Source organism: Mesitornis unicolor, unplaced genomic scaffold (assembly GCF_000695765.1).
Source record: "Mesitornis unicolor isolate BGI_N332 unplaced genomic scaffold, ASM69576v1 scaffold2764, whole genome shotgun sequence".
NCBI lineage: Eukaryota > Metazoa > Chordata > Aves > Mesitornithiformes > Mesitornithidae > Mesitornis > Mesitornis unicolor.
In genome coordinates, this window is record NW_010179220.1 from 1 (window position 1) to 24,764 (window position 24,764).

At 37.9% G+C, this 24,764-nt stretch overlaps 1 protein-coding gene across 1 annotated transcript in view; it reads right to left on the bottom strand.

The window, feature by feature from the left end:
* Nucleotides 1-5,905: 5,905 nt before the first annotated feature.
* ANKIB1 (ankyrin repeat and IBR domain containing 1) overlaps nt 5,906-24,764 on the bottom strand; it is a 57,058-nt gene continuing 38,199 nt past the window's right edge. Inside the window, exons 9-19 of the mRNA XM_010182680.1 lie at nt 21,261-21,349; nt 20,099-20,229; nt 16,379-16,513; nt 15,743-15,829; nt 15,589-15,655; nt 15,035-15,180; nt 14,180-14,358; nt 13,574-13,625; nt 10,429-10,540; nt 8,284-8,417; nt 5,906-7,934 (exon numbers count right to left, since the gene is read on the bottom strand). Of these exons, the coding sequence (XP_010180982.1) occupies nt 7,182-7,934; nt 8,284-8,417; nt 10,429-10,540; nt 13,574-13,625; nt 14,180-14,358; nt 15,035-15,180; nt 15,589-15,655; nt 15,743-15,829; nt 16,379-16,513; nt 20,099-20,229; nt 21,261-21,349 (1,885 nt within the window). The 3' untranslated portion in view covers nt 5,906-7,181. The remainder of the gene's footprint in view (nt 7,935-8,283; nt 8,418-10,428; nt 10,541-13,573; nt 13,626-14,179; nt 14,359-15,034; nt 15,181-15,588; nt 15,656-15,742; nt 15,830-16,378; nt 16,514-20,098; nt 20,230-21,260; nt 21,350-24,764) is intronic.

Sequence of the window (24,764 nt, forward strand, 5' to 3'; positions counted from 1 at the left end):
CGAGTCGCTGGTGAGGTTTTGGGGGCAGAGCGGAGTTCCATGGGTCCGTGTCCTGGCACTGAAAAGGCTTTTCCTCTGGGAAATGGCAGACGGCGACTGTTGGTTCTCGGTCCCCAAAGAGAAAGAGTCCCTGTGCCAAGCAGGGCACATCTCTTCCCACAGCAAAAGCCGTGGCACAGGCAGCGGTGTCCTTGGCATCCCAGCGAGAGCCAGTGGCAGTCAAAAAGGAGACCCGATGGGTGCAGCAAAGCACAGAAGCTGCCTAAGGTACCTTCTCCATTCCCATTTGCAGGGGGATGCTGGACTCTGTCACATGAAGATGCACAGCTGTCATGAGTAGGAACACTCACCAGAAAATCAGAGGACAAGAGATGGACCCAAATAGTCTGATTCTGGAGAAGAGCGACTGTGAATCTTAGCTACAACATACGCCAGCTTTGGTCTTCATTAAGCCGACAGCCCTTTTTGCATGAACCCTCAGTCACATAGCAAATAATTTAAAAGGCTAGGAAATGAACGCATGTCTATGTGAAGCTTTGCCAGGTGAATGCGGGAACCATGGGTCTGACAGTGGTTCTTCACCCTGATGCAACTTACATGCCCCCCAGCCATCCCTTATAGATGTTTCTCTACTCTGATGTTAAGAAAAAAGTGCTCCCCCACACACAAAGATTTACAGCCTCTTAGTTTCCATACTTGGCTGTCATCCTTCATCCTTAAGTTTTATTTAAACCTTTGGTGCAAATTAAATTGGTTTCTGTTTGTCGTCTTCTCAGTGGACACAACAGTTTTCTTTTTTAATAAGACTTTTTTTACATAGAGGAAATCAATCTTGCTAAAATAAAAATTTTATGGAAAACAAGCGATTTCATTCAATGGTATTATGGTAAGAATTGCAGAATTACTGGACATGGTTTGCAGGGATCTGCTCACAGATGGTCCACTCGCATGCAGCGTGCAGTGGCTGGAGGGTGCAGTTCCCAGTTACCTTGTGGCTTACCTGGGTTGGTACTGACTCATGGGCTTATCCTGTTGCGCTCCTCTCTCTCATACCAGCTTTGACTTTCTTGTCCCAGGTGCGAAATTTCTTTCCACATTTTTATTTAAAACCTCTTTTACCTTCATCTCCTTTCAAACTGTTCCTAGTTCTTGGGTTGTTACTTTTTTTTTCTGCTTCCTTAATCCATCCCTCTGTAGTTTTATGTGATTATCTGGCAGGCCAGTGTTCTCACAGAGACCTTTAAACTCTTCCCATTACTTCTATTACATTTTCTGCCTGCTTTGCTTCCCAACCGCTCTCAGAAGATCCCCACTGCTGGGCTCCCCTCAGTGCTCTCTCATTGCCATAGCATCACTTGTCTGCACAGAAATGGGGTAGAAATGAGTGGTGGTGTTCATTTCTGCCCGGTTAAGTACCTGATACTTTGTGAAGTCTTTATTCAGTGTTGCTGAATGCCCAGTAGTTACAGGTAGCAGGGGACAGGGACTCAGGACTTCTTAAAGTACCCCTCTCTAGATGCCTCTCTAGAGGATCCCGAGTTTGACAGTGTTGATCCTAAATTTTGAGCATCCTCTACAGTTTCCTGATTCTCCTTAATAGAACTAGACTCTTTGAAGCTGAAGGGGGTTGAGAGGCACCTGTCAGACTGTGGCCTGATGGAATTGGAAGTGCCCAGTTTAGCTGAGGGATTCTGCACGGTGTAAGCTCAGCTAAAGCTGGGGAGTAAATCTACCTTCTTCCAATTAATGCATATTTCCACTTTATTTTATTTTTGCCTCCAGAAAAGAAAGGGGGACTCTTGGCTAAGCTCTTTGGAGTCATCAAAACCCATTGGTGCTCTGAGGGACTTCAAATGTAAATAGGACAGAGAAGTGTAGGACACCAAATACTGGCTCCACCTGGGGAGTGTGAGTGTGAGTGTTAGTGACACACTGGCTGTTGGTGCAGAACCATTTCTTCATGGGAGCTTTCAGGGAAGGTGCTGGTTATTTATTGGAAATGAAGCACATCCACACACGCTCTGTGCATCTCCTGTTTAAGTAGTTGAATAATTCTGCAGTGAATTTAACTGCATTGCTTCCTTTTAGCTTCATACTGCGATCCTGTAGTTTGCTGGCTCACATCTGAAGGATCCTTTATTCTGATTTTCTGTGTGTCACCCTTCTACAGTCAGCTGCAGAGGATGCACCTGGAGTGCTTCCCCAGACATATTTGTGTTGTAAATGCATGTAATTCGGTATGAATCTGACTGGCTGCTGCACTTTGCTTTTCCACATGGTCCTGTAGTAAGGTTCTGAAATTACCAGGTCTCTTGTGAGAAAAGGTTTTATTCTCTTAATTCCCATAGCTTAAAAGGATGCTATTCTTGAAACGTATTGCACAATTATTACTTGCATGTGGCATGTTACCTCATTCTCCATGAGGCTTTGCAGCATGTTGATCTATTTGTTGGATTCTGCAACCAGACCACACTTGCATAGGATATTTTTCCATGGTTGAGTTCAGGAGTTTTTCCTACAGTCCCTCTTTTATTCCTTGTCTGGCTCTGTGAGTGAACTTCAACCCTTCTCTACTTTGTTATTACAAAGGAATGCAGATTCATCCTTATCCGAGTTCACTGAAGTGTCTTCAGAGGTGGAACTGGATGCTGTGCTGTGTTGATACAGCAGAAGCAAAACTTAAAGGGCTGATGGATGAAAACAGCAATGTAATAGGAAATTGTAAGAGGACATACAGAAATTGCTATTGTTTCAGTGTAAAAATTTCCAGTGTGAGTCTACAGAGCAGAATAAGATCATTTAGGAAAAATGTTTTGTCCTTTACTTTTTAGCAGTAGGTACAAATAGGTTATGTCCTACTGGAACAGCAGTCTTTAGTATAGTCCATGCAGAAAGTGCAGCTCTGGTGTTATCTCACCCACTTACCTTGTTTAAATCTCAAACACTACTCTGAAGTAGACCTGGAGTAGGAAGTGCAAAATTCCATCAAGACTGGTTGTGCATCAAGGGGAAGTTACTTGATCTTAAATATCTCCTTGTATAATGAATAAACATTATATACACCATAAAGGTCTACATGCGAATGTTTCTTTCTGGGCCGTATATATTGTGTTAACTTTGTACAAATAGAGTAAATGTGTTTTTTATTTAAACCATCAAAGAATCTACCAATGTAATCTGAATCCTGAAAATTATATATTTGCAGTATTGAACATCTATCTGGATATATTATTTTCTTGCTTATATTCCATTTATCTGAATATTCATGCAAATGCCCTACAAAGAAAAATATATATGCAAAACACCTTCTCAAGTTCATATTTCACTGCAGAAAGGATTTCTGTAAAGATCAAGACCTGCATAATTTAAAAGTAACACCATCCTGTTAACAATATGCTTTAACATTTTGTTGGTGAGATGTAAGTTTAAGTATCTATGATGAGTTGAGGAAAAAGGGCTTTGCAGTTAAGTTAGGAAACATTTTTTTCTTTACTTCGATATTTCACTTTTAGTGATTTTTAATGAACTACTTAAGTTGTTTTATGTGGTTATATGTTTGGAGAACAGTATAAATTCTATAGTCGCCAATTTCTGAAGTGGAATGAAAGCACAGTGTTGCGTAACAGCGTTGCTCCATTCACTCCTTTGCCCTCATGCAAAGATTAACAGCAAACACAGCTTTATGCAGTATTTACAGGGGCTCCACCTCCTCCCTTTGATGCACATCCTGTGCTTTACTCTTCAGTTGAAAGGACAAAATGGTAAAAATGACAGTTTTGCATCATCACTGGCTTCCCTACATCTTTCAAGTTTCCATCTACAGAAGAGTAATAAGGGCAATAATCAGTATATTGCCTAATTCTGAGCAGACAATTTTGAGTAGAGAAACTATCATTATATCCCTATTTGGCTTCCATCCTTACCAGCCTCTGTATTACAGCAGGATACGTTGTGTGAGCTAGGAGAGGGGAAGAGGAGGAGAAGGTAGCAGTGAAATTGGCCTTGATAAACAGATCTCTGAAACTGGGCTGTGGGGGTGTCTGCTTTTGACCCATACTGTTGTGATTTTAAACACTTCAGAAGGCATGTTTTAAATCTCTATATCTATTACTATGTTCTAGCTGCCATACGCCCAAAAATCTCTCTAGTGATACTCACGATCTTTAGTAAAACTCAGTACTTGCCAATCGCAGCATATGCTGTGACGCCACAGCAGCAGGCGATGGGAAGTGCCGTGCAGTGACTAATCCAACCTGATGAGATTTTAGAAGCTCTCCAGCATCTGGGTGTGCTTGTTGGAGAAAGCTAATGAAATTACTGTAAATACTGTAACAATGAACAGAAGAGTTTAGTGCCTGTTAATGTAACAGAGGCAGTCTGGAATTTCCTGGTAGCAATACAGACTGGGTATTAAGTGGCACTGAGGTAACACTAATTAACAGGATCCTCAAAAAGCAGTCCCCTCCCACTCTCTTTAGCACTGTTATTTGTAATGACAAGGCTTTACTCTTTACAAAAAATAAGTGCATAAGATGGCTGTAGCAATTAAGACAAAATCGTCTATCTTTGATTCCGTTTTCAAAGCACAATGAATATACGTACCTTATATTTACCAATCAAAACATTCAGCTTACTACATGGTCCCCAGCTAATTTGGCATAGGACGGAACATATCCTAAAAATGTCTGCCATCAGTCTTAAGAATCTGCTACTGTAAGACTAAGATGTAATGAGACAGAACAGAATTAGTTTAAGTAATAAATGTTTAATCAAAGAATTTTACATATTATTAACAGCATTCATTTGGCCAAACATCTACATGGTTGTAGTATCCTACTTGTATATAAAGTGGGAATGTATCAAGTATAGACTATGAAAGTGCAAATAACAATTCAAGGTTAGAGTAATTTTTTTACATTATAAAATTAACAGGTTTACAAAATAGTCTTGCCAAACTTTATTTTTGAATTGTAAAGTCAATGACTATGGTGTTAAAATAAGTACCAAGAAAATACAAATTTAATAGGCTAATTTCATGCTCGTAAGAGTAACATGGAAACAATGGATATACTGCACAAGCTAACCAAATTACAAAAAACCAGAACCCACGAACTTCACTATCTTCACAGAGAGCACTCTTACATATCTTACTGTAACTTTGCGAGACATCTCAATGCAATACACAATCTTTTTGTCAGCATCTTTCTATTCAGAAATTACAATTCCAGGAAGCTATGTGAGCTAAACTTTCAGACCAATTTATGATGATAGTTCATGAAGAACTGTTGTAGTTGAATGATTTTATATCGTAGAACAATTTAAAATAGGTATTTTTCAAAGATGTCCAAAGGTTCATGATTATGTCGGGAGGCTAGAGGAAAAGTTGGAAAATAATCTGAGGCTATTCTATTCCATCCTCTCTAAAGATGCTTGCAAAATGAGCTAGGTTTTGATGGGGTAAGGGTAAAATATTCTTATTTTATTTTTCACTAATACGAACCTTGTGACTGCAAGGTTCAAAGCTGGATTTGCATGAGTTAGTTACCAAAACACTCACTTGAACTCACAGTAATCAATACATAAACTTTGCTATCATGACACTTGCCTATACACACTCAGTAGTAATAAACTTTTATATCATATCAGCAAATCTCTGGTAACAGTTAAGCAAAACTGAAAATGGAGTGTATGTAATTTGCTTGTGTTATGGCAAGTTTTGATAATATGTAATTAAAACAGCCATTTCAACAACTTACTCTAGTTGTAATTACATACTGTACCATTGTATCTCACTAACTGTAGATTGATGCTTTTAAGCAAATCTAAAACCAGTATTGTTTTTTCACGGTACAACAACTAGGAAAAGGTTTTTTTGTGGGTTTTTTTTCCTTTTTTAAATTGTTTTTTACACTAAACAGTAATCACACAGCAAATGAATATTGTGCAATTGAACAAATACCTACCAGTGTTTTGTTTATGCAAAAACACTGACCGAACATTTAGTTATTTACTGTAAAGGCAAGGCCATGGGTGGTTTTATGGAGGTCTTTGCAATTAATAGCATAGTTACTCCAGAACAGACACTGAATTGGAATTACTTGTTTAACTGTGGCAACTATCCAGTCGGGTTAGGCAAAGGCACCGTAACATGTCGAGCAGAATGTGTTATCTGAACTTTGACTGTGGGACTGGCTAATATATGAAAATTCTGTATTCCTATATTTTTATAAAATGTTATCATTAAAAGTAATTGCACTATTAGTGCATAGAATGCTTCGCAGAATTATGAAAACAAAGAACTATGATTGCACTTCCATTAAAGTGTCTCTTAAAATACAGCATAGCTGTTGCTAACTCACTGTATTTTAATATTTAAAATAACTGTTTAACAGCAGCATTAGGTTTTTATTAACTTAAGATACAGGCTACATTTAATTAAATGCAGTCACCATGGCAACACATGCCAGTTAAATTTAGAGAAGCAATGCTACCCAGTGGTTTCTTTCACTGCTAAGAATTGTGGGATTAGTTCGATAGAGTAACACTGCACTGTTTCGTGAGGCTACTGCCAGCTAACTATTCACAGTTTGGCACGTTTGGACTGTAAATAGACATGAAAAATCTTTGATTTTAATGGGAAAGAATATCCCCTAAAACTTGTTCCTGGAGCAGTACTGAAGAGAAGCATTAAATACCTCCGTTCACACTGCTAACAAAAATGAAAAATGAGTAAGGAAAAGTTATGGGGGAAAAAAAAAGCAAATGAATTGCTAGATGCTATTCTGGTGAAAGAATGAGCTCTAAAAAATGGAATAAACGCTTTCTTAGGAAAACCAACCAAAATAATCAGTGTAAGCCTTTAATCTGTATTTTCAAGTTAAGGATCATCAACCTAAGGCTAAACAGATGCTGCATTGTATTAGGAATGTGGAATACAACCTACTTATTCCTTTTTCTTGAGAGCAAAAAGGCAAGTACTACCTAATTAAATGCAAAGGATATTCCTTGAAAGGTTCACATTATTATAAAGAACTACAATTCAAGAGAACTCCTAAATATCCGTTGTTACGTCAGTGGTTACAACTGAGCTGTAATTATGTGGATCAAAGCCTCCATAATGCTTACTCCACATACTGTACCATCTGTCACCATCATGCATTTACTCCAGGTTTAGTTTCTATTCATACCAGATGCACATGTTCAATCCATTCACTTGAGGTTTGAGGAGTCTGACTTGAAGCATCTCCTGAAGGACCCAGGGTGCTTGTTGCCTCCCTGTTGTTATCACCTCTTTGCGATACCGTTTCACCTGGAATAATGTTTTCTTCAGAAGTGCTTTCCTCTGTTTGGGTTCCTCGGCCTTCATTTTTGAGTGCATCCTCAAATAGTGCATGCTCTTCCTGAGGCTCCAGCCCTGTGTCTATAAGATTTGGTTGTCCTGCTAAGCCATCTTCAGTACTGGGTTGCTGTGACTCCTCATCTGTTTCTGTGCTTGTTGAGGGGATCAGAGCAATACTCTGTGGGTTCATGTCATGAAACCAGGCCATAATATTTCCAAGCAGATTTTCACTGGTATTGGGATCTTGACTGCTGGAATCAGCGTCACTAGATGTTGAGTATAATCCACTTCTGGTGTCGCTGCAGGGGTGTGAATGAAGACGATCGACTGCAAAAGGATCATTGCCTGCACCCAGTCTCATCAGACTGTCACCAAGTTCTAACAGCTCGGAGCTGCTCAGAGCGCCTCTGGGGTTATCTATACTTATGGGAGCAGAGTCCAGTCTTGTAGGCAAAGAGGTACCTATTGCTCCTAAAGATGCCTCATTATTTAGAAAGTCTCTAGTTTCTTCATCTGTGGCCAAGCCAGATTCTTGTAACGATAACTGAATAGCTAGCAGGATGTTTGGGTCATCTTCATCCAAAGAACTCAGAGCCTGTGGAAATACAGAAGGTTGCTTTCAGAATAAAACCTTCATCTTGTTACATGTTTTGGATGAAAAGTAATTTGGACTCAAATCTGAAATTCAGTCATTATTCCTACATGTCATTTATCAGAATCATTTTTTACTGACACAGTTGACAACATAATTTGAAAGGGAACTTTTGTTACATTAGTGATTGTTTAGCAATTCTTACCGGTGTGAATGTGTAATTTCTTGTCCTAGATTGTCCCTTTCTCATTGAAGAATCAAGAAAAATTGTAGAGAGACAAAATGACACACAAAAGCAGAACAGAGGAAGGCAAGCAAAGCAGAGAGAATGGAAAAGAGATTAGGGAGATACCTGAAGAGAGTCCTGGTTTTCAGAGTGACTGACAGGGGTATAGTCATGAAGCGAAGAGCTGTGCAGAATACCCATAGAAGCTGAACTCACCATGGAGGTGCCGTGTCTTCTACTACTGCCACCTTCCTGAGTGTCTGTTTGGGCAATTGAAACAAAAAAGGTTGAAGAACCAGTGAGGAAGCCTTCTCCACTCTTATTTACTGACAGAATCCCTTCCTTTGGGATTCCAGCTGTGCAATGCTACCCCTTTATTCACTCTGAATGGAATAATCCAAAACACTCCTTCCACCCCAACACTTACACAGTGGAAAAACACCAGTCCCATCATTTCAGGAGTGACTGCCTGGACCATTTGTGCCTTTCTGATCTCAGTACCCTCCTTCTTCTCTTTGAAAGGATGGGGTGTGCAGCCGGAGCATGAGCCCGTTGGCAGCAGGGGCAAAGTGCTTCTAAGGCACATACATGACTTATGGGAAGTCCTGAATAATACCACACGGACACAATACAGTAAGCATTTACAGGTGGATTACAACCAAAGTTTCCCCATGTCTCTGTTCTTTCAAAGGCAACAACTTAGTTGTATTGTTGACATTACATTAATTTTTACCATGACATTGCAACACAACTGAGTCGTTAGTGTATACCTCAGCAATCACTGACATTGCTATGTTCTTAAAACAACCAACAAAAAAAAATGCTGTTTCCAGAAAAATTGCTCTGTAATAAAAATAAATGTAACTCTTTGGAGTTCCTTTGGAAAACGGAATTTTCCACTTTAAAACTCGAAATGAAATAAGGTGAGACGAACTAATTCCCTCTTGCACGCTTTCACAATATGCACTGGTCATCACCACAATATCCAAGCATTCAGTCAAATTCTAGTCCACAAGATAACAAGATAGTTTTGCATTTTACTTGTAACAGGGAAGAACCAAAGCTCAGCAAAATTCTTTTTACTGTTTCTAAAACGAAGAATGCACGTGTTTATTTCTCTTCAGTAAAGGATTTCTCCTTTTGTTTCTGAAGGACAAGCTATGTACAGGACTTCAGTTCATGAAACACAGAGGTAAGAGTTTGTGCAGCGTGGCCCAGAGCCTGAGCACACAACTGGCAGCTCCGATGAAACAGCATCACTGTTTGATTTGGATCTGAGCTATTTTTGTACCTTTGCAAAAGCTCCTGGCGAAATGGAGACAGTCCATACAGCCAGCTCACGGTGACCTTAAGCGACTGCGTTACCAGCCATAGCGCTGCTTAGAAGAGCAGCACGCTGGAAGTCGTAGCTCATGCCAACTTATTTCCTGGCTGTCTTTGCCAATACGTGAGTTTCTGAGCAGGGTTCTGGAATACAGCCTTAGGACTATCTTCTTCCAGGCCTGCAGCGGGGAACCCTCTTCTACACTCTTTATGCACAACTGTACCTTTTAATTAAAGGAGCTTGGATACAGATAAGACTGTTGGATGAAGTATGTGCTCTTAAAAATTTCTTCAGAGAAGGAAACCTGCACTAAATAGCTGAGGAGTCGTTAGTGGGAAGATCAATGCATTTCTTTTTAAAAAGAGGAGCAGCTGCAATGAAGTCAGCAACATTTCATCGAATCACAGAATATCAGGTTGGAAGGGACCTCGAGGATCATCTGGTCCAACCTTTCCTGGCAAAAGCATGGTCTAGACAAGATGGCCCAGCACCCTGCCCAGCTGAATCTTGAATATGTCCAATGGTGGGGAATCCACCACTTCACTGGGGAGATTATTCCAATGGCTGATTGTTCTCATCGTGAAAAATTGTCCTCTTGGGTCCAATCGGAATCTCTCCAGGAGAAACTTGGACTCATTATTCCATGTCATTTCCATGTGACTCTGTCTAAAAAGAGAGTCTCCATCTTTGTGGCCACACTTTAAATAACAGAACATGGTGAGCCTTCTTAAGGCTGAACAAAACTCAGTTCTCTCAGCCTTGAGAAAAGAAGGCCTAGGGGAGATCATATACAAAAAGACAAGAATAAGCCTTTATGTTGTATCCTGTATAGAGCAATGTATTTGAAAATTCTTTAAAGTGCATCCACAGAAGAACAAACATTGTGGTCACTGCTAGTAATTTCTGAAATAGGAAGAGAGAAAAACCAGCCCGAGGCAGGAACATACCTAATGTACTCTCACTGGGGTCATCAGGGTCCGGAGTATTACTCAGCAGACTGTGCATGTCTCCACGTCGACGCTGTCTATGCCTCCTCCGATACTGAAATTCAGCATATTCCTGCATAAACCAAAGGTTACAAAACACAGGGCAGCATGCAGAAATATTTTTCTGATGTAACAAGCACCACATTTTTATAAAAAAATGTGTGATTTTATAGGTTTATTATAAAATCACTTGTTTTCAGAAAAATAAATTGCAAGTTATACCATGCAATGCTTAAAATAAATAATAATAAAAAAATCCAAGGTAATCCTAAATCTATAAAATAATGAATCAGCAAATAAAAATACTTGATGTATTACTGACATTTTAATACTTGCAATCTCCCTTTTTAAAGATTTCTAAGGATGCATTCTTCATTTAAAAGCTTTGAAGCCAATCTTCATATACACACATATCAATGCACTTTGCAATAAATATATACCTAGTGATTTTAGAAGGTAAAAACAATTAATCTGAATTAGACCAATAGATTATCTCAAGGTCTCTGTTGCCAACAGTTGCCAGTAGAAAATAACCTTTGGAACACTATAGAAAGCTAGCAGACATACACTGGCATTTGTTATACATTTTCCAGCCTCCGGGACACTGTGGCTCAGGAACTTCTTACGCCACAGCTGACACTCTTCTACTGAAGAGTCTCTGACAGATTTTTATTCCATGAATTACAAATCTTCTCTATTGTTGCCTAACCTGAGCTGCTGATGAGCCATAACATATGGATTTGAACTCCTCCAGCCTGTAATTTCTCATGTTTTGTGTATTTGCCAAAGACAGTATATATAACATTTATGGAAAAGTCTCACTTTTGGCCACATCAAGCTAATATCCCAAGGGTTAATTATCTTAATACTTGGAAAATACCTTTCCTAATATTAAGAGACTAATTTTATGCTTGAAGGCAAATTTCTAGATATGCTTTCTGGTTAGTAGAGCTGATGATGAACCTGACTGTGTGGGTAAGACCTCTTGTTAATCTCAGTTATTCATTTACACAAGGCAATAAAAATATACACACAGGTAATAGCTCTTCTCTATGGAAAAGGATATTGCTATTTTCTTCCCTAAGTCCCAGGTTGGGAAATCTGTAATCCAAAGGCTTCATCTGATCAAACAACATTACATTAGCTTTCTTTCCTTATATTAACTCTTCATCCCAGAATATCTCAACATCTAAAATATCTAAAATTTAAATCCAGAAGTGTCATTTCTCTTACACAATGACCTTATTAATTTTGATGGTATTATGATGGTGTGTTGTCTTTCCATTGTCTCAGATCAAGTTCTTATGCTTAATTATACATGCAAGCCAAAACGAACAGTCACAAAATGATCAGTGTGGGCAGATTTTTATCTACGTATGAAGATTCATGAAAACTGTAAGAATGTAAAAATAGCTGTACTGGATCAGACAAAAGGTCCATTTAGCCCAATATTCTGTCTTCACAGCGGTTAGTACTAGATGCTTGTTTGCCTATTGAACAGCATAAAAACCAGGGTGAAGATAAAGTGATTCATCTCTAGAATATTCTTCCAGCTCCTAGGGAACTGAGGGATGTCCTAAATGGAAGGCAGCAGCCCAAACAACAGATCAACTCTTGATATGAAACAATGTAATTGATTTATTTTTAAACTATAGCCTTTAGAAAGATAACTTGATTACTACTGATAAAATTTTATTTCTGATTACTTGGAACAGTTTTATACCAGTGAACAAAAGGAGTTTTATTGGGTAGGAACTTCATGGTTTCACACAATGGTCTACAACAAGTGGCGTTCCTTGCTAAAACCAGTAAGATTTTGTTTTCTATAATAATCTGGTATACACAGACATTCTACTACTTGTCAGTAAAAGTACAGCACTATGTCAAAAATTTTTTAGTGAAATTTATTAAAATAAACAAAGATGACAATTATTAATTCTACAAAATTCCTTTAGCATAGGTGGTTGCAAGTATCCTTGATAGCTATGACAGCAAAGAAACCAACTTGCATCATAACAGTGCCACATTTAGGGAAATCAAAGAAAATCAAAAGCAATCATATAAGCACGACTGCAATGGCACCTACTGCTAAACAGCTTATCAACATAGTTCTTATCAGCTTTTTCTCATGACCAGTTCTGCTAATGATACATCAACATCACAATGAGTTTGATATTATCAAATGTGGAATTATGTAAAGGACTAGAAGAACTAGACAGGAGAAGCAAGCTGATCTTTTGTAGAGAAGCAAGCTATTTTCTCACCAGCATGATGTTCACCAACAATAGCAAAGGAAATATATAGAAAAAGTGCATGGAGTTTTCCAGGATGCTTTAAAATGGATAGCTAGAAAGAAAACAGCACTAAGGAAATGTTGAAATGAAGTTTCCTTCCTAACTGAACGCTTTAATCTAATGTTCTCAAAATATTAAATAAAAAATTATAAAGGAAAGCTTTATAGGAAGCTTCTCATATTTTAGTGCACAGTCTTGAAAATTGTTTACTCTTTCCTGTATGTAGATAGTGAAACATTTACTTTAAAAATTGTAATTTTCATTCATAGTTAAGTAGCAGAAGTCCATCTCATCTGAGTATGTAATTTCCATCCTGCTTCAATACATCAAAATAAAACATAACATTTAAATTGGCTAACAATGTTTATGTGTATGCCTGTATGTTTTTGTTGGATTGTTACAGAAGGATGGAAATGTCTTAGATTTTCTGTCAAATTCTGCTGAACTGATGTTGCACTCAAAAGTAATCTACACAATTTCATATATTTATTACTTAGAGTTTCCCCAGCACAAACACTCCAGTTTATATACAATGTTAAAACTGGTTATGTACTTGGAAAATGATGAATACAATGTAACTTGTCTAATGCCACCTTAAATAATTATAGCCCTGTTAGAGGCATTGTTTGGACTCATTGTGCAACTAGCTATGCATATATTTCCTTCTATTGTGAAATAAATGAAATGGTAAGCTTAAACCAACTTGAAACGCTTTGAACCGAAATAAAAAAGCTCTTCATGCAGATTGCTGTCATACCTGTGTTTCTAGAATATGCAGAACTAAGTTAAAAAAGTAAAAAGAAATAGTTTACCTCAGGGGATGCAAATCCTAAATATTCCCAATCCCATGTTCCACCGGCAAAGCTATAAAATGAAGAGATATACCATAAAGTTTAGAGTAGAACAAAGTATGAACAACCTCCAGAGCTTGAAAACGAATCAACATCTAAAAAGTAGTGCAATTGTAACTCTCTAAACTTAACAAGTCTTCTGCTTTAATTCTTACCTCAAAATTATTTTAGAAAACCATAAAATTAAAATGTTGACTATTCCGGAACTGTTTGATATTTTTAGCAAATACTTATAGATTTCTAGAGCACACCAGGTATTTAGTGACAATCTTGAAGGAAAAAAGTCAAACAGAAGCCATGACATCTAATCATTAATCTATCAAAATGAGGAAGCAATTTAGGCTGTAACATTCAGAGAGCAGTGGTTTCCCAATACATTTTTCCTCAGTGAAAAGCAGTAATTGCACAAGGATCAAATGTCCAAGAAAATGTCACTGTCTGCTGCTTTACAACCACCACGTTTATCAGCTCCGCTTCACCTCGCTGCCAAAGAACAACAGTGGATTCACCCACTTTGGCAGCTATCAATGAACGTCTTTGACTTGCACAGTATTTTGTTGGGTTTACCTGCGCCTGGGTGCTTCTGGCGAGTCTGCAGGAGCAACACCGCGGGCCACAGAGGCCAGGAACTCTTGCCGTTTCTGCTGCACAAGACAAGCTGCACGGATGATTTTATGGCGAGGAGTCCGAAGGTAAGGCCTGTTCACTTTCTGTGCAAGGTCCTCAGTGACCATTTCTAGGTCTGTCTGCAACAGTTAATAAATACAGGATAAAATAATATTATAATGAAATGAAAATCGGGCGGAGCTCTACACCATAAAGACTGAGCAGAATGGTCAGAATCCATTTTCCTGGAAATATAATTTGAAATATACCCCCAAATGTCTACCCTTCTAGCCTACCCTTTTACTGACCTAAGCGCTGTCCTCCTCCTTAGAGCAGGGCTTCCCTGCACTCACACGTATTGAACATCTTCAGGGGCCCTAAAGGAAACAAAAGGAGGCAGCAGCCCCTGCTGCTGATGCCACTGTCACCCAGGTACTCCCTCAACTCTGACCCCATCCACTTGTCACACGCACTAGTAGGGCAAGAAATGAAAGAGATGCTAGGGAAGGAGATGAAGACTGAAGCTAAAATGTTATCCTCAGAAAGGAGATTACAGTAAGTATTTTTCTTTCTTTCCCCTTCCACCTGTCCTTGTCCCTTTCCTTTTTCAGCAAAGCGTTGTTTATAATTAATTCTGAAATGGAATTAAAAGCTACTGTGTCACAGAGTAATAAAAATACACTAATTTTCCAAACTTGGTTACAAATACAAAACGGGCATATCAGTTTTACACTACAAAAAAGGCAAAAAGACACTGATAACTAATATTACAAAAAAAGAGTAACGTTTGAAAAGCAAAATATATGCATATATTACCTGCATAAGTTCAAATATTTCTTTCTTTGTGCTTTTAGGCTCCAAAAAGAATCCATATGGATAAGAACACTTAAGAATGCGGCGAGTTTTTAGAAGCTCTTGCACTGCATCTTCAATGAATGTGGTATCAGGACAGTCTCCCTCAGCTGTAAGATGAAACAAGCATTGTGAAAATATTTTCCTGATGATGCCAGCATTTCTTTTAGCGTGAGAATTTTCCTCCAAAATAATGAAAATTATGTGCACATCAGTTAAATATTTTGCACGTAAACAGCAGCAGGTTCTCAATGACTACACAGTGTTCTTACTAAAAGAAGCACAGAATATTAGCCTCTCCCTTACTAGTGCTACTTTCTCCTTGAGTCTTTGGAATAGATAAGATTTTCTGTACATTCAGCTTTCATTCACTGCTTATGAATTCTAGTACTGGAAGGATCACAACACAGAGCAGACTGATGTGAGCTCTAGCCAAAAAAAAAAAAAAAAAAGGTTTAGCCATAAAACAGAGTTGATTTGACTTCACATCAAATTCAGAGATCACAGCAAATACTTACTTCCACTGAGGGCTCTACTCAACTGCTCCATCTTTTCTTTGGCTGTCTTTAGAAGGCGCTGTTCTAACTAGAAAATAAATAAAATACAACAAGTTAATTATTTTTAGATTACTAAAATAGAAACAAAAATCAGCAAAAATGGCTTGACCCACACCTGGTAGCTAAGTTCATGATTCTTAAATCTTGTGTAATAGTGCATAAACCTATCAAGCTCTTGAAATCTTCTATGTTTCTTTTCAGCCTGAAAAATAATGGAGAAACAAGAGAAAACAAGATAAATCTCATGATTTAATTAGGAATCACAATTAGATATGATTACATAACCAACTGTTTCTATTCCCAGTATAGATGAAGTATTGTACACAATGCTGATGAGTGCCATGTAAGTAAAGAGACAAATGTATACTGCAACCGAAGAGTTAATGCACTGTGTGTGCATGCTATTCAAGCAGACATTCCAAACACCAGAATTAAGGTATGTCTTCTGTAGCGCATAGCAGCTAATTACAGTACCAGCACATGGATCTTGCTAAAGGAAACCATGGCACAGAGAAGTAAAATGACTTCAGTAAAGTCAACTAGTGGCTGTTACCAAAGCCAAAAGCAGAACCAAATTTTACGTTTCTATCCACAGATAAGCAATGTTTTCTTCCTGTGTCTTTGTTGCATTTAAGGTTGTATTTTTCCATTGAGAACTTGGGTTTCAAAGAATTTTGATGAAACTTACCCTAAATAGAAAATTGCAGCTATATTTGGCACTATTTTTCAAACACACACATTCATTTGTTACCTCTACTGTCATCTCCTTGGACTGTTCCTCTACATGTTGAATAACTTCATAGCGAGTGCATCTGTAGTAGCCTCCAGTGGAAGAGCTGTGCTTCTTCCATTCTTCTAAGCATATCCAGCAAAAGTCATACTTGCACTTCAGGAAAAAAACGGAACAAGGAGAGGGGAAAATAAAAGCAGCTGACACATTGTAGATTAGCAGTTATGCACCGTTATTCCTACATGAAAAACTGAATTAACATTATTCTGAGTATGATCATGGTTAAAACAATTTTTGAGGAGCCTCCTCCCTGTTTTACCTACTGCAGAAGATCTAGGTTGTCAAACCATGTCAGTCATAATTTTTGTTCCTTGGATCACAAGATTGTGTAGGAGTAGATGAAATAAATCAATGACAAATGTAGCCAATCAGGCCTAGTTTTCTGTTATTGTTTAATAAAAATAGTCTCATTTTTTAAGTGACACAGAAACTGTTAATGAGAAAGGGTGATTTTTTCTCCTAATATCAATTAAGAGAACATGATTTTTGGTATTTTTGTTACGTGGTGTTCCTCATGCAAAATAGTAGTAACAACTACTAAAGCAAGAGAGAAGAAACCAGAACATAATTACACATACAGTTGTGTATAGACATGTTATGTGTGTATCCCTGCATCATTTGCCTGTCACTCAAAACCACTCATATTCGTTGTAAGAAAAAAATAATTACAAAATTTTCAAAAAACGACATGAAACAAGTTGTTCCATAAACAACAGAACTAATAAAGCTTGATTTCCTATTAATTCACATGTATGCAGTCCTACTGCAACAATCTCACTTCCCCCAAATTATCTCCCTCCATGATCACTCTGCCGTATGTATTCTCTAATCTCTTACATCTCCAAGTCTCTTCAATAACCCAAGATTCACCCAGTGTCCCCAGACCCTCCTCCAACTCCTCATTCTCATTAAAAATTCACAATAACATCATGAGTGTCTATGAATCTCCCCAAACCCTGAACTCTGTTTTACGTGCCTTTATGATCACTAAGTCATGCAGCAGCACTGCCTAAGCTTAACGAATCACATCTGCTGCCTGGCCACCATCTGAGCCAAGCAGCAGAGGTAATTGCTGAGCAGGTAACTGCTGAATTGGTATTTCAGCTTCTCTCTTGGTGGTGATACAAATTAAATCTCTGCACCGTACAGTAATTTAATAATTGTGAACCCCCTCCCCTTCCTTCGTATCTGGTTCAAAGTACCCTGAAGGTTAATAAATTACTACAGGTAAGGGAGTGAGAGAGCAGGACTGCCTAAGCCTTGTCTCCTTAGAAACCAGGCTCACAAACCAGTAAGATGCCTGCTGAAGTACAGAAATGTGATTTTATGAGTGAAGAGGTAACCTCCTCTACACGAAGGTACATGCTAGCTGCTAAGAGGCAGTCGTAGCTCACCAAGTAGTAGGCTTGAGCAGACCTTACTGCAGCCAAGGCAGAAGCTCCATCACAGACCCTTACTCAGTGGAGTAAGTGGTCACCAGCGAGGTGACCGCTATACTGTGGATCTGAGCCCTGTGACGAGCTGAAGGATACCCCTCCTTTCCTTCCTCACTAGGCTGAGGGGAAGCAGCTTCTGTTCACAGAGATTTCTCCACCACAAAAGGAATCTGTCTGTTTTAACACTTTAAGCTACTTATAAGGTACAGCATCAAAGAAGAAAAGAAGACTGTTGTTATCAGCCAGTGCCTCAGAGTGGTACTGAATCATATTATCTGTATTTAACAGCGTCTAATGGCCAAAGTCTTCTTCAGCCTGAAGCCATACTTTTGTTCAGTTGAGATGAGCTCAGTGGCAAAAGCTACAACAAACATACCTTTTACAGTTTTCTAGCGCTGTGGAATTTGTGAGCTCTTTCAAAAACAATTTAAGGGAAAAAAACCCCAAACAGCAAACTTGGCATAAACCAAAGTGGAGGAGAATATGTTCTCTGCTGCCACAGACAAAATCAAAGATATGACACCAAAAAAAGCCCCAGCTGTCAATTCATATCACAGAAGGGGAGAGAATATGTGATGGTAATATAAAGAAAATGGGATCTGCATAGCAACGGAGAGAGACTAACACATTTCTAGAAAAATAAAGAGAATTACTTTCTAAATCTTTTAGTTTTTTATTGGAGGCCAACTACGTCAATTGTGTGCTACTTTCTTATTTTTAATGATGCTCCCCAAAGAGGTATTATCCTTAGTTATATAAGATATTTCCAACATAAGAAAATGGTATTCTAAGTATGCTGCTTTTAACTAATTTGTTTTTTCTATTTCGGTAGCATAGTGCAAACTCATGCATAATTTTTTGGCTGCTGTCACCAATAAGTTTCACAGAATCATACAGAATCACAGGACGTTAGGGATTGGAAGGGACCTCAAAAGATCATCTAGTCCAATCCCCCTGCCGGAGCAGGAACACCTAGATGAGGTTACACAGGAAGGCGTTCAGGCGGGTTTTGGAATTTTTTGGAATTTTGGAATTTTTGAAAGTTTCTTTTGGAATTACTCTTTGCTGTCTTTTCATTCCTACTGTTTAATTCCTGTTCACAGCTTTCCATTTAAACTCCTCTGGTTTGTTGCTATGTTAAAGCAATAATGCAAAAGAAAAATGTAGTAAGGCAAAACCTTCATTAGATGTTTCAATAAAATGTTTCATCTTCTGACAACTAAAAATGTTCTTTTTCTTCTACGTTATTAATGATGATTGGACTATCAATTGTTTCTGTTTCCTTAAGTTTCATACTGTATTGCCAGTAATTCTTAGGCATTTATGAAATTTCAATCACGTCCTGGTTTTGCTGGGATAGAGTTATTCTCCTTATAGCAGCTGATTTTGTTTTGATTCTCGACAGCAGATATTTACATATCTCAAGGTTTATTTTTTAGTCTTTCCCCTGCACCTGTATAATTTGGTGTTGGTTTTTTTTTTTTCTTCTCTCTGCTCAAGAGGATGTGGGGGGAAGCGAAAGCCTAGGATTTTCGGGGACAGGTGATCATTTGGGTACGATCTAAGCTGACCAATAAATATGTATAAAGATGTATTCTATCCCATAAACATCACACTCATTAAAAATGTGGACGTTTGCAGGGGACGACCCCTTGCTTCCTTTCTTTGACCTCTTCTTCCCTTCCCTTCTACTTCGTGATGGCAGCCGGTCTCGGTTCCTGAGGCTTACCCTGTCACATTGTCCTTGGCGCACAGCCTGTGACTGCTGTTTGTGAGCCGAGTTTAACTTTGCTTTATTATCACTATTCCTATTCTTATTACAGTTCACTGGTATTATTATTCTTTCAGTTTGGTTCATTTTAATTATTAAATAGTCTTTATTTCAACTGATGAGTTCCTTACTTTTACTCTCGCAATTCTCTTCCCTGTCCCATTGGGGAGAGAGGGGATCAAGTGAGCGAACTGCATCGTGTTTACCTGCTTCCTGGGTTAAACCATGACAAATCACTACACTGTTCACCTGCCAGCCAAACAGATTTCACTAAATATTAAACTATATTAACTTATATTTTCTAAATATATATAACCTGCTATTTGCAAATTATTTAATTCTTGCAACAGGTTCCATTAGATCTCAGGCATGACACTGCAGAGGTTTTGGACATCTGTGCTCCTAAAACCTCTACATGACATACACAACCTGAATTATGATTTCACAACAAATTATACTAAGGGTCTTTCTTACCTTTGCACACTGCATGTGGTTGCAGCCCTCATTCTTCTGAATTGGAGATTTGCAGTTGGCGCATGGTTTGGAGTTCGTTAGTAACCACAGGCAGTTGGCAGCATCTTCATATGCCTCACTCACTCCCACAACTTTTTGAGGGTGACAGGAGAATATGGAGCATGCAAAAACAGAGAAGTTAAAATCGTACTTGTGTAATCTTCTGTGAAAATAGATTAGGAAAGATGTATGTTTACCTGTTTCTTGACAGACTACTGTAATTCTTGACTATATATATATTTCTCACATACAAAAATTTATACATTTTCTAATTTATACATATTATATGTATTACTACACATATTATTTATATTTCCACACATACATTTCTATACAAATTTATGTATGTTATATATGACATTTATAATACCTAAATAAGAAAATACATATATGAGACAAACTGGCATATTTTGACAAAGTATGGTGTATTTTGTCTCTTTACAAAATTTTGTATGCTTTCCAGAATATTCACAACATATTATGGAAAGGCTCTGAACTGTGGTAACCAAGTTAAGTTAGTGTTTATTCAAATTACTGTCAATCTTTAATTTTTGTTAATGCTGACCAAGAAAATGTCTGTCCTGTGTAAACCCAGAATTGATCAGTTTTTTCAGTAAAAGTTATTTATCATTAAGCCATTCCTCACAATTCCCTTGCAATTCACCCTCAACCTTATTATGTTATTATCAACTGTCAGTCTGAGTTACATGAGAATGGTTTGAGAATACATGAACAACCGCGTGGAACACAACTCAAACAGAAGTGCAGACTGGGCTAAAAGGTTTAAAATTTCCCAGGACAAATAAAGTTATATTCAGGAATAAATCAATTAATTCATGAAAAAAAGCTGTAAGACGAAGTGAAAAGAGTTTTGTATGGCCTGACTGAACCACGCATGGATTTATGAAGAGAAATGGTTTACAAAGAACAGCCTACCATAGCGCTGCCTAATATGCAGTTAAAGTGTGAAGCAGTCCTCATTCAGGGGTTTAATTTTCTTCTCCTTTTACCCTATTTTTCAACCAATGTAGAGTTTTTGTTTTATACAACTAAAAAATCCCCCTCAAACCAAAAGATAACAACAACAGCAAAAAAATTAACCCTCCCTAGGCAAGACTCTTACGTTCTTCTGGCTTCATTTCAGATATTTTCTGCAGCCAGTCCTTCCAGGTTTGGCAGTCACAAGGTTCATGTGCTTCACCAAGACATTCCCTGAAAAGGAAGGTGTTATTACAATTAAAATTTTAAAAAAAAACCCCAACAATTACTTATCATGGAGAGATTTAGAATTAAAATTGGTTCAAGCTAAAAATCTTGGACACTTATCAAGACACACTCAAACTTATTAAGTCAGGAAGATAAAAAGCCATCCAATTAGTATTATTTTAAAGAGCTCCTAAACTACTTGCTCACAAGCATAGATGACCATTACTAAGATTAATAAAGAATTTAAATTAGGAAATGAAAAGAGCTTTTAAAAATTACAATCTGAAATAAATCAGCTGGTTTGCAGTTTGTTTGAGTTATGTCCAGAAATATGTTTAGTGCCAGAAAAAGCGCTAGTATAGTTTCTTTGATAAAGGTAAACCAGAATAAAGAGATTATCCAAAGTTAGGAAGTTTGCTATATCTTAAATGCATTTTTTGTACAATTACTTGTATCTATTCAGTTGTAATAACTAATCTTTAACTAGATAGGAGCTTTTAATCTAGAACAAGATCCAAGCTCTTCAACATCAGCATTAAGTATTTATGGATGTTTACTCTCTCCACCAGAGTCTCTTAAATGGGTGCTTTAACTTAGTTACATGGGACACAGTGAAGAAATGAGTCCCTTGAGCTTCTCTTGAAGTTACTACTAGCTTTAAAGATGGCAATCACTACTACACAGTGCCAAATAAATGGCTTCCAGATGGTGCTTCAGCGTAGATGTGTCAATACGGACTCCGGATTTGTAATGAGTCCCTTTTTTACTGGAATGGCAGCAAATAGCCTCAGACATCTGCCACACAAAACAAAACAATTCAGAGAGAGTATATTTCAGAAGGGCACCAGCTGCATCTAAGCATACACAAGTTTTCTGCAGATCCAATGGTGAACTGCTCTCTGCAGTGCAGATTCAGGAGTTACAATACTCTTCTGATGGCTCTTCTCCACATCTTAAGCAAGAATTCAGGAACAAAGAAAAGGTTATAGTAACAGTTTTCAACTTTTTTCCCCACTACCTTGTCTGCTATCAAACAAGCTTATATTCACTACACAAGGATCTCTGGTTTGGAGATACTTAAGATCTGTAGCTGGGAAAGACTGCATTGGAATGAATAACTAATCTGTAATAAGGCAATCTCAGCCCTGGTTGAAAACTGACACCTTTCACTTCTGTGGGACAGTAATACACTTAAATCATTGACTTCAAAGAAGCCAAGACTTCTCACACAGTATTTAGTACCAAAGAATCATAGAATTGTTTAGGTTGGAAAAGTCCTTTAAGATCATCGAGTCCAACTGCTAACCTAGCAATGCCAAGTCTACCACTAAACCATGAAGCTGAAACTAGCAAAAATTAACTTTAACAAACTCAGAAAGCTGATTAGCCATTCTGGGGGGGGGAGGGAGGTTGTATCTTTGATGTTTTCAAATTTGTGAATTTGTGGATTTTTAGTGAAGTGCAATCATACATATATCACATAGCTATATTTATATAAAATATCTAGATCTAGATCTATATGATAGTCACAACAGAGTGCTGAAGAACAACTTTCATTGGAAGAAGTTCTTTCCTCAGCCAACCCCAAAAGAAGGATTTCTATATGGGGATGTCATTGGACTGGACTAAGAGCATTGAGCCTATTGCTCATAAAAGTTTTTATGAAACAAAGTTGTACTTTGGATAGAGTCCCTGACAGCACTGAATGAAGGGAACTAATGCCAAACGGCTCTGACAATGTACAGCATTAGCCTCCCCAGACTGCCTTCCTCAATACTCAGCAGGATGCTTCATTGGAAGGTGCAGTACATATTTAATAAAATTGCTGCAGTTTTCAACAAGTTTAAATTTGTGGAAGAGGTAAAAGCATCATCCGAGAAGAATGCACCTCTGGATTTTGTTTCCCCTTACGATAATGTTTATATCATATAATGAATTTTGAATCAAAACAGCAAAACGCTGTTGCAACTTATAAGTGGCCAAAGTGCATCTGAAGAGATGTCTCTTCCACAGAATGAGACTCTGCTCACTGTCTCCATCTAGGATGAAAGGAGCGAGGACTCATGATGCAAAACTAAGTGTGCCGTGCCTTCTATGATTATTTTCCAGAAGCGTCTGCTCGCTACAATTCCTTGTGCTTCTGAAACAGCATGAAGGGATTCTAATATGTTGAAAGTATCCGATAATACAAAGATGTAGGATTTGTGCTTAGTTTTCATTTGTACTACATTTAAATATCTCAGAATGTTTACTGAAAGGGAGTAGAGTTTTGTGTTTGTCACAACAGACTACATTTTTCTGAAAGTGCTGTTAGTGCTGAGTAATGAAAAAGGAATAAATTCTAAGGAACTCCGTATTTAAAGGGAACATTCCTACTTCCACATTAATTAAAAAAGAAAAAAGGAAATTACTCAATAGACTCAGAGAATTTTATTGCTTTTATGAGCAGAAAGGCTATAGATCCAAAAAAAGCAAGTGACTATCTAGGGGTTGGCTGGATTTTCTAATACATAGGTTCTGAAGAATCTCTTACTACATGCAGTATCAATTGCTATTACAATGTCTAAGCTGTAGATTACCTGGGTAAAACTTGCAGAACTGACAAAACTATGGAACTGTGGGATGTGTTGATTGAACTTTAAAGATATAAAGCTCTCTTTAAGCCTACAATGATGAAAACCCTCTCAACTGAGAATAACTTTCTTTTTCTCCAGAGGAACTCATTCATGCACGGGTTTTTTTTACTGTAAGACTAATATGGCCGTCCTCAGCAAATGCTTCTGATTTATAGTACTGCAGGATGCTTCAGTTGCTAGCAGAACTTCCTTGCTATTGCTGAAACTCTTAATTCACTTCTGTAGGGATGAAAAAAAAGGCCCTGGAAAGGCCTTCTTGGACATTTTGCTGCTAAAATGAGGTCTTTTTCAAGACCTTAATGTATTTGCTTGTGCAATATCTCAAAGCATTTACATAAAAAGAACATTCAGAAATATTATCAGGAAACATAAAAAAGACATTTCTCATTAAAATTAGGCACTCAGAGGACATTTTCACGCTCAGAGGACATTCTGGAGAGCTAGTACATTCAGCCCATGTAAAGGAAGCAGAAGCTGGCAATGTCTGAAGGACCATGTCAAAACTACACTGAAGTGGTCTCAGGCTGTGTCCTTCAGGTCAATAGAAAAAATGATTCTCTGTCTGTAATCAGCAGTAAGGATGAAAGGATGGTACCTTCCTGTGGCGTAATACTAAGGTTTGTTATATGTTCAGTGGCAAAAAGCATTTTCTGGTTTGTTTCCACAGGATTTGTTTCTTTCAGAGTTCTCCATCCATTCTGAACAACCTCTTTTCAAGAAGTTCTGGCTCTTTCCAAAACTTTTCTGGCTTTTGTGGTTGTTTCATTATGTCTACTTTCCTCTTG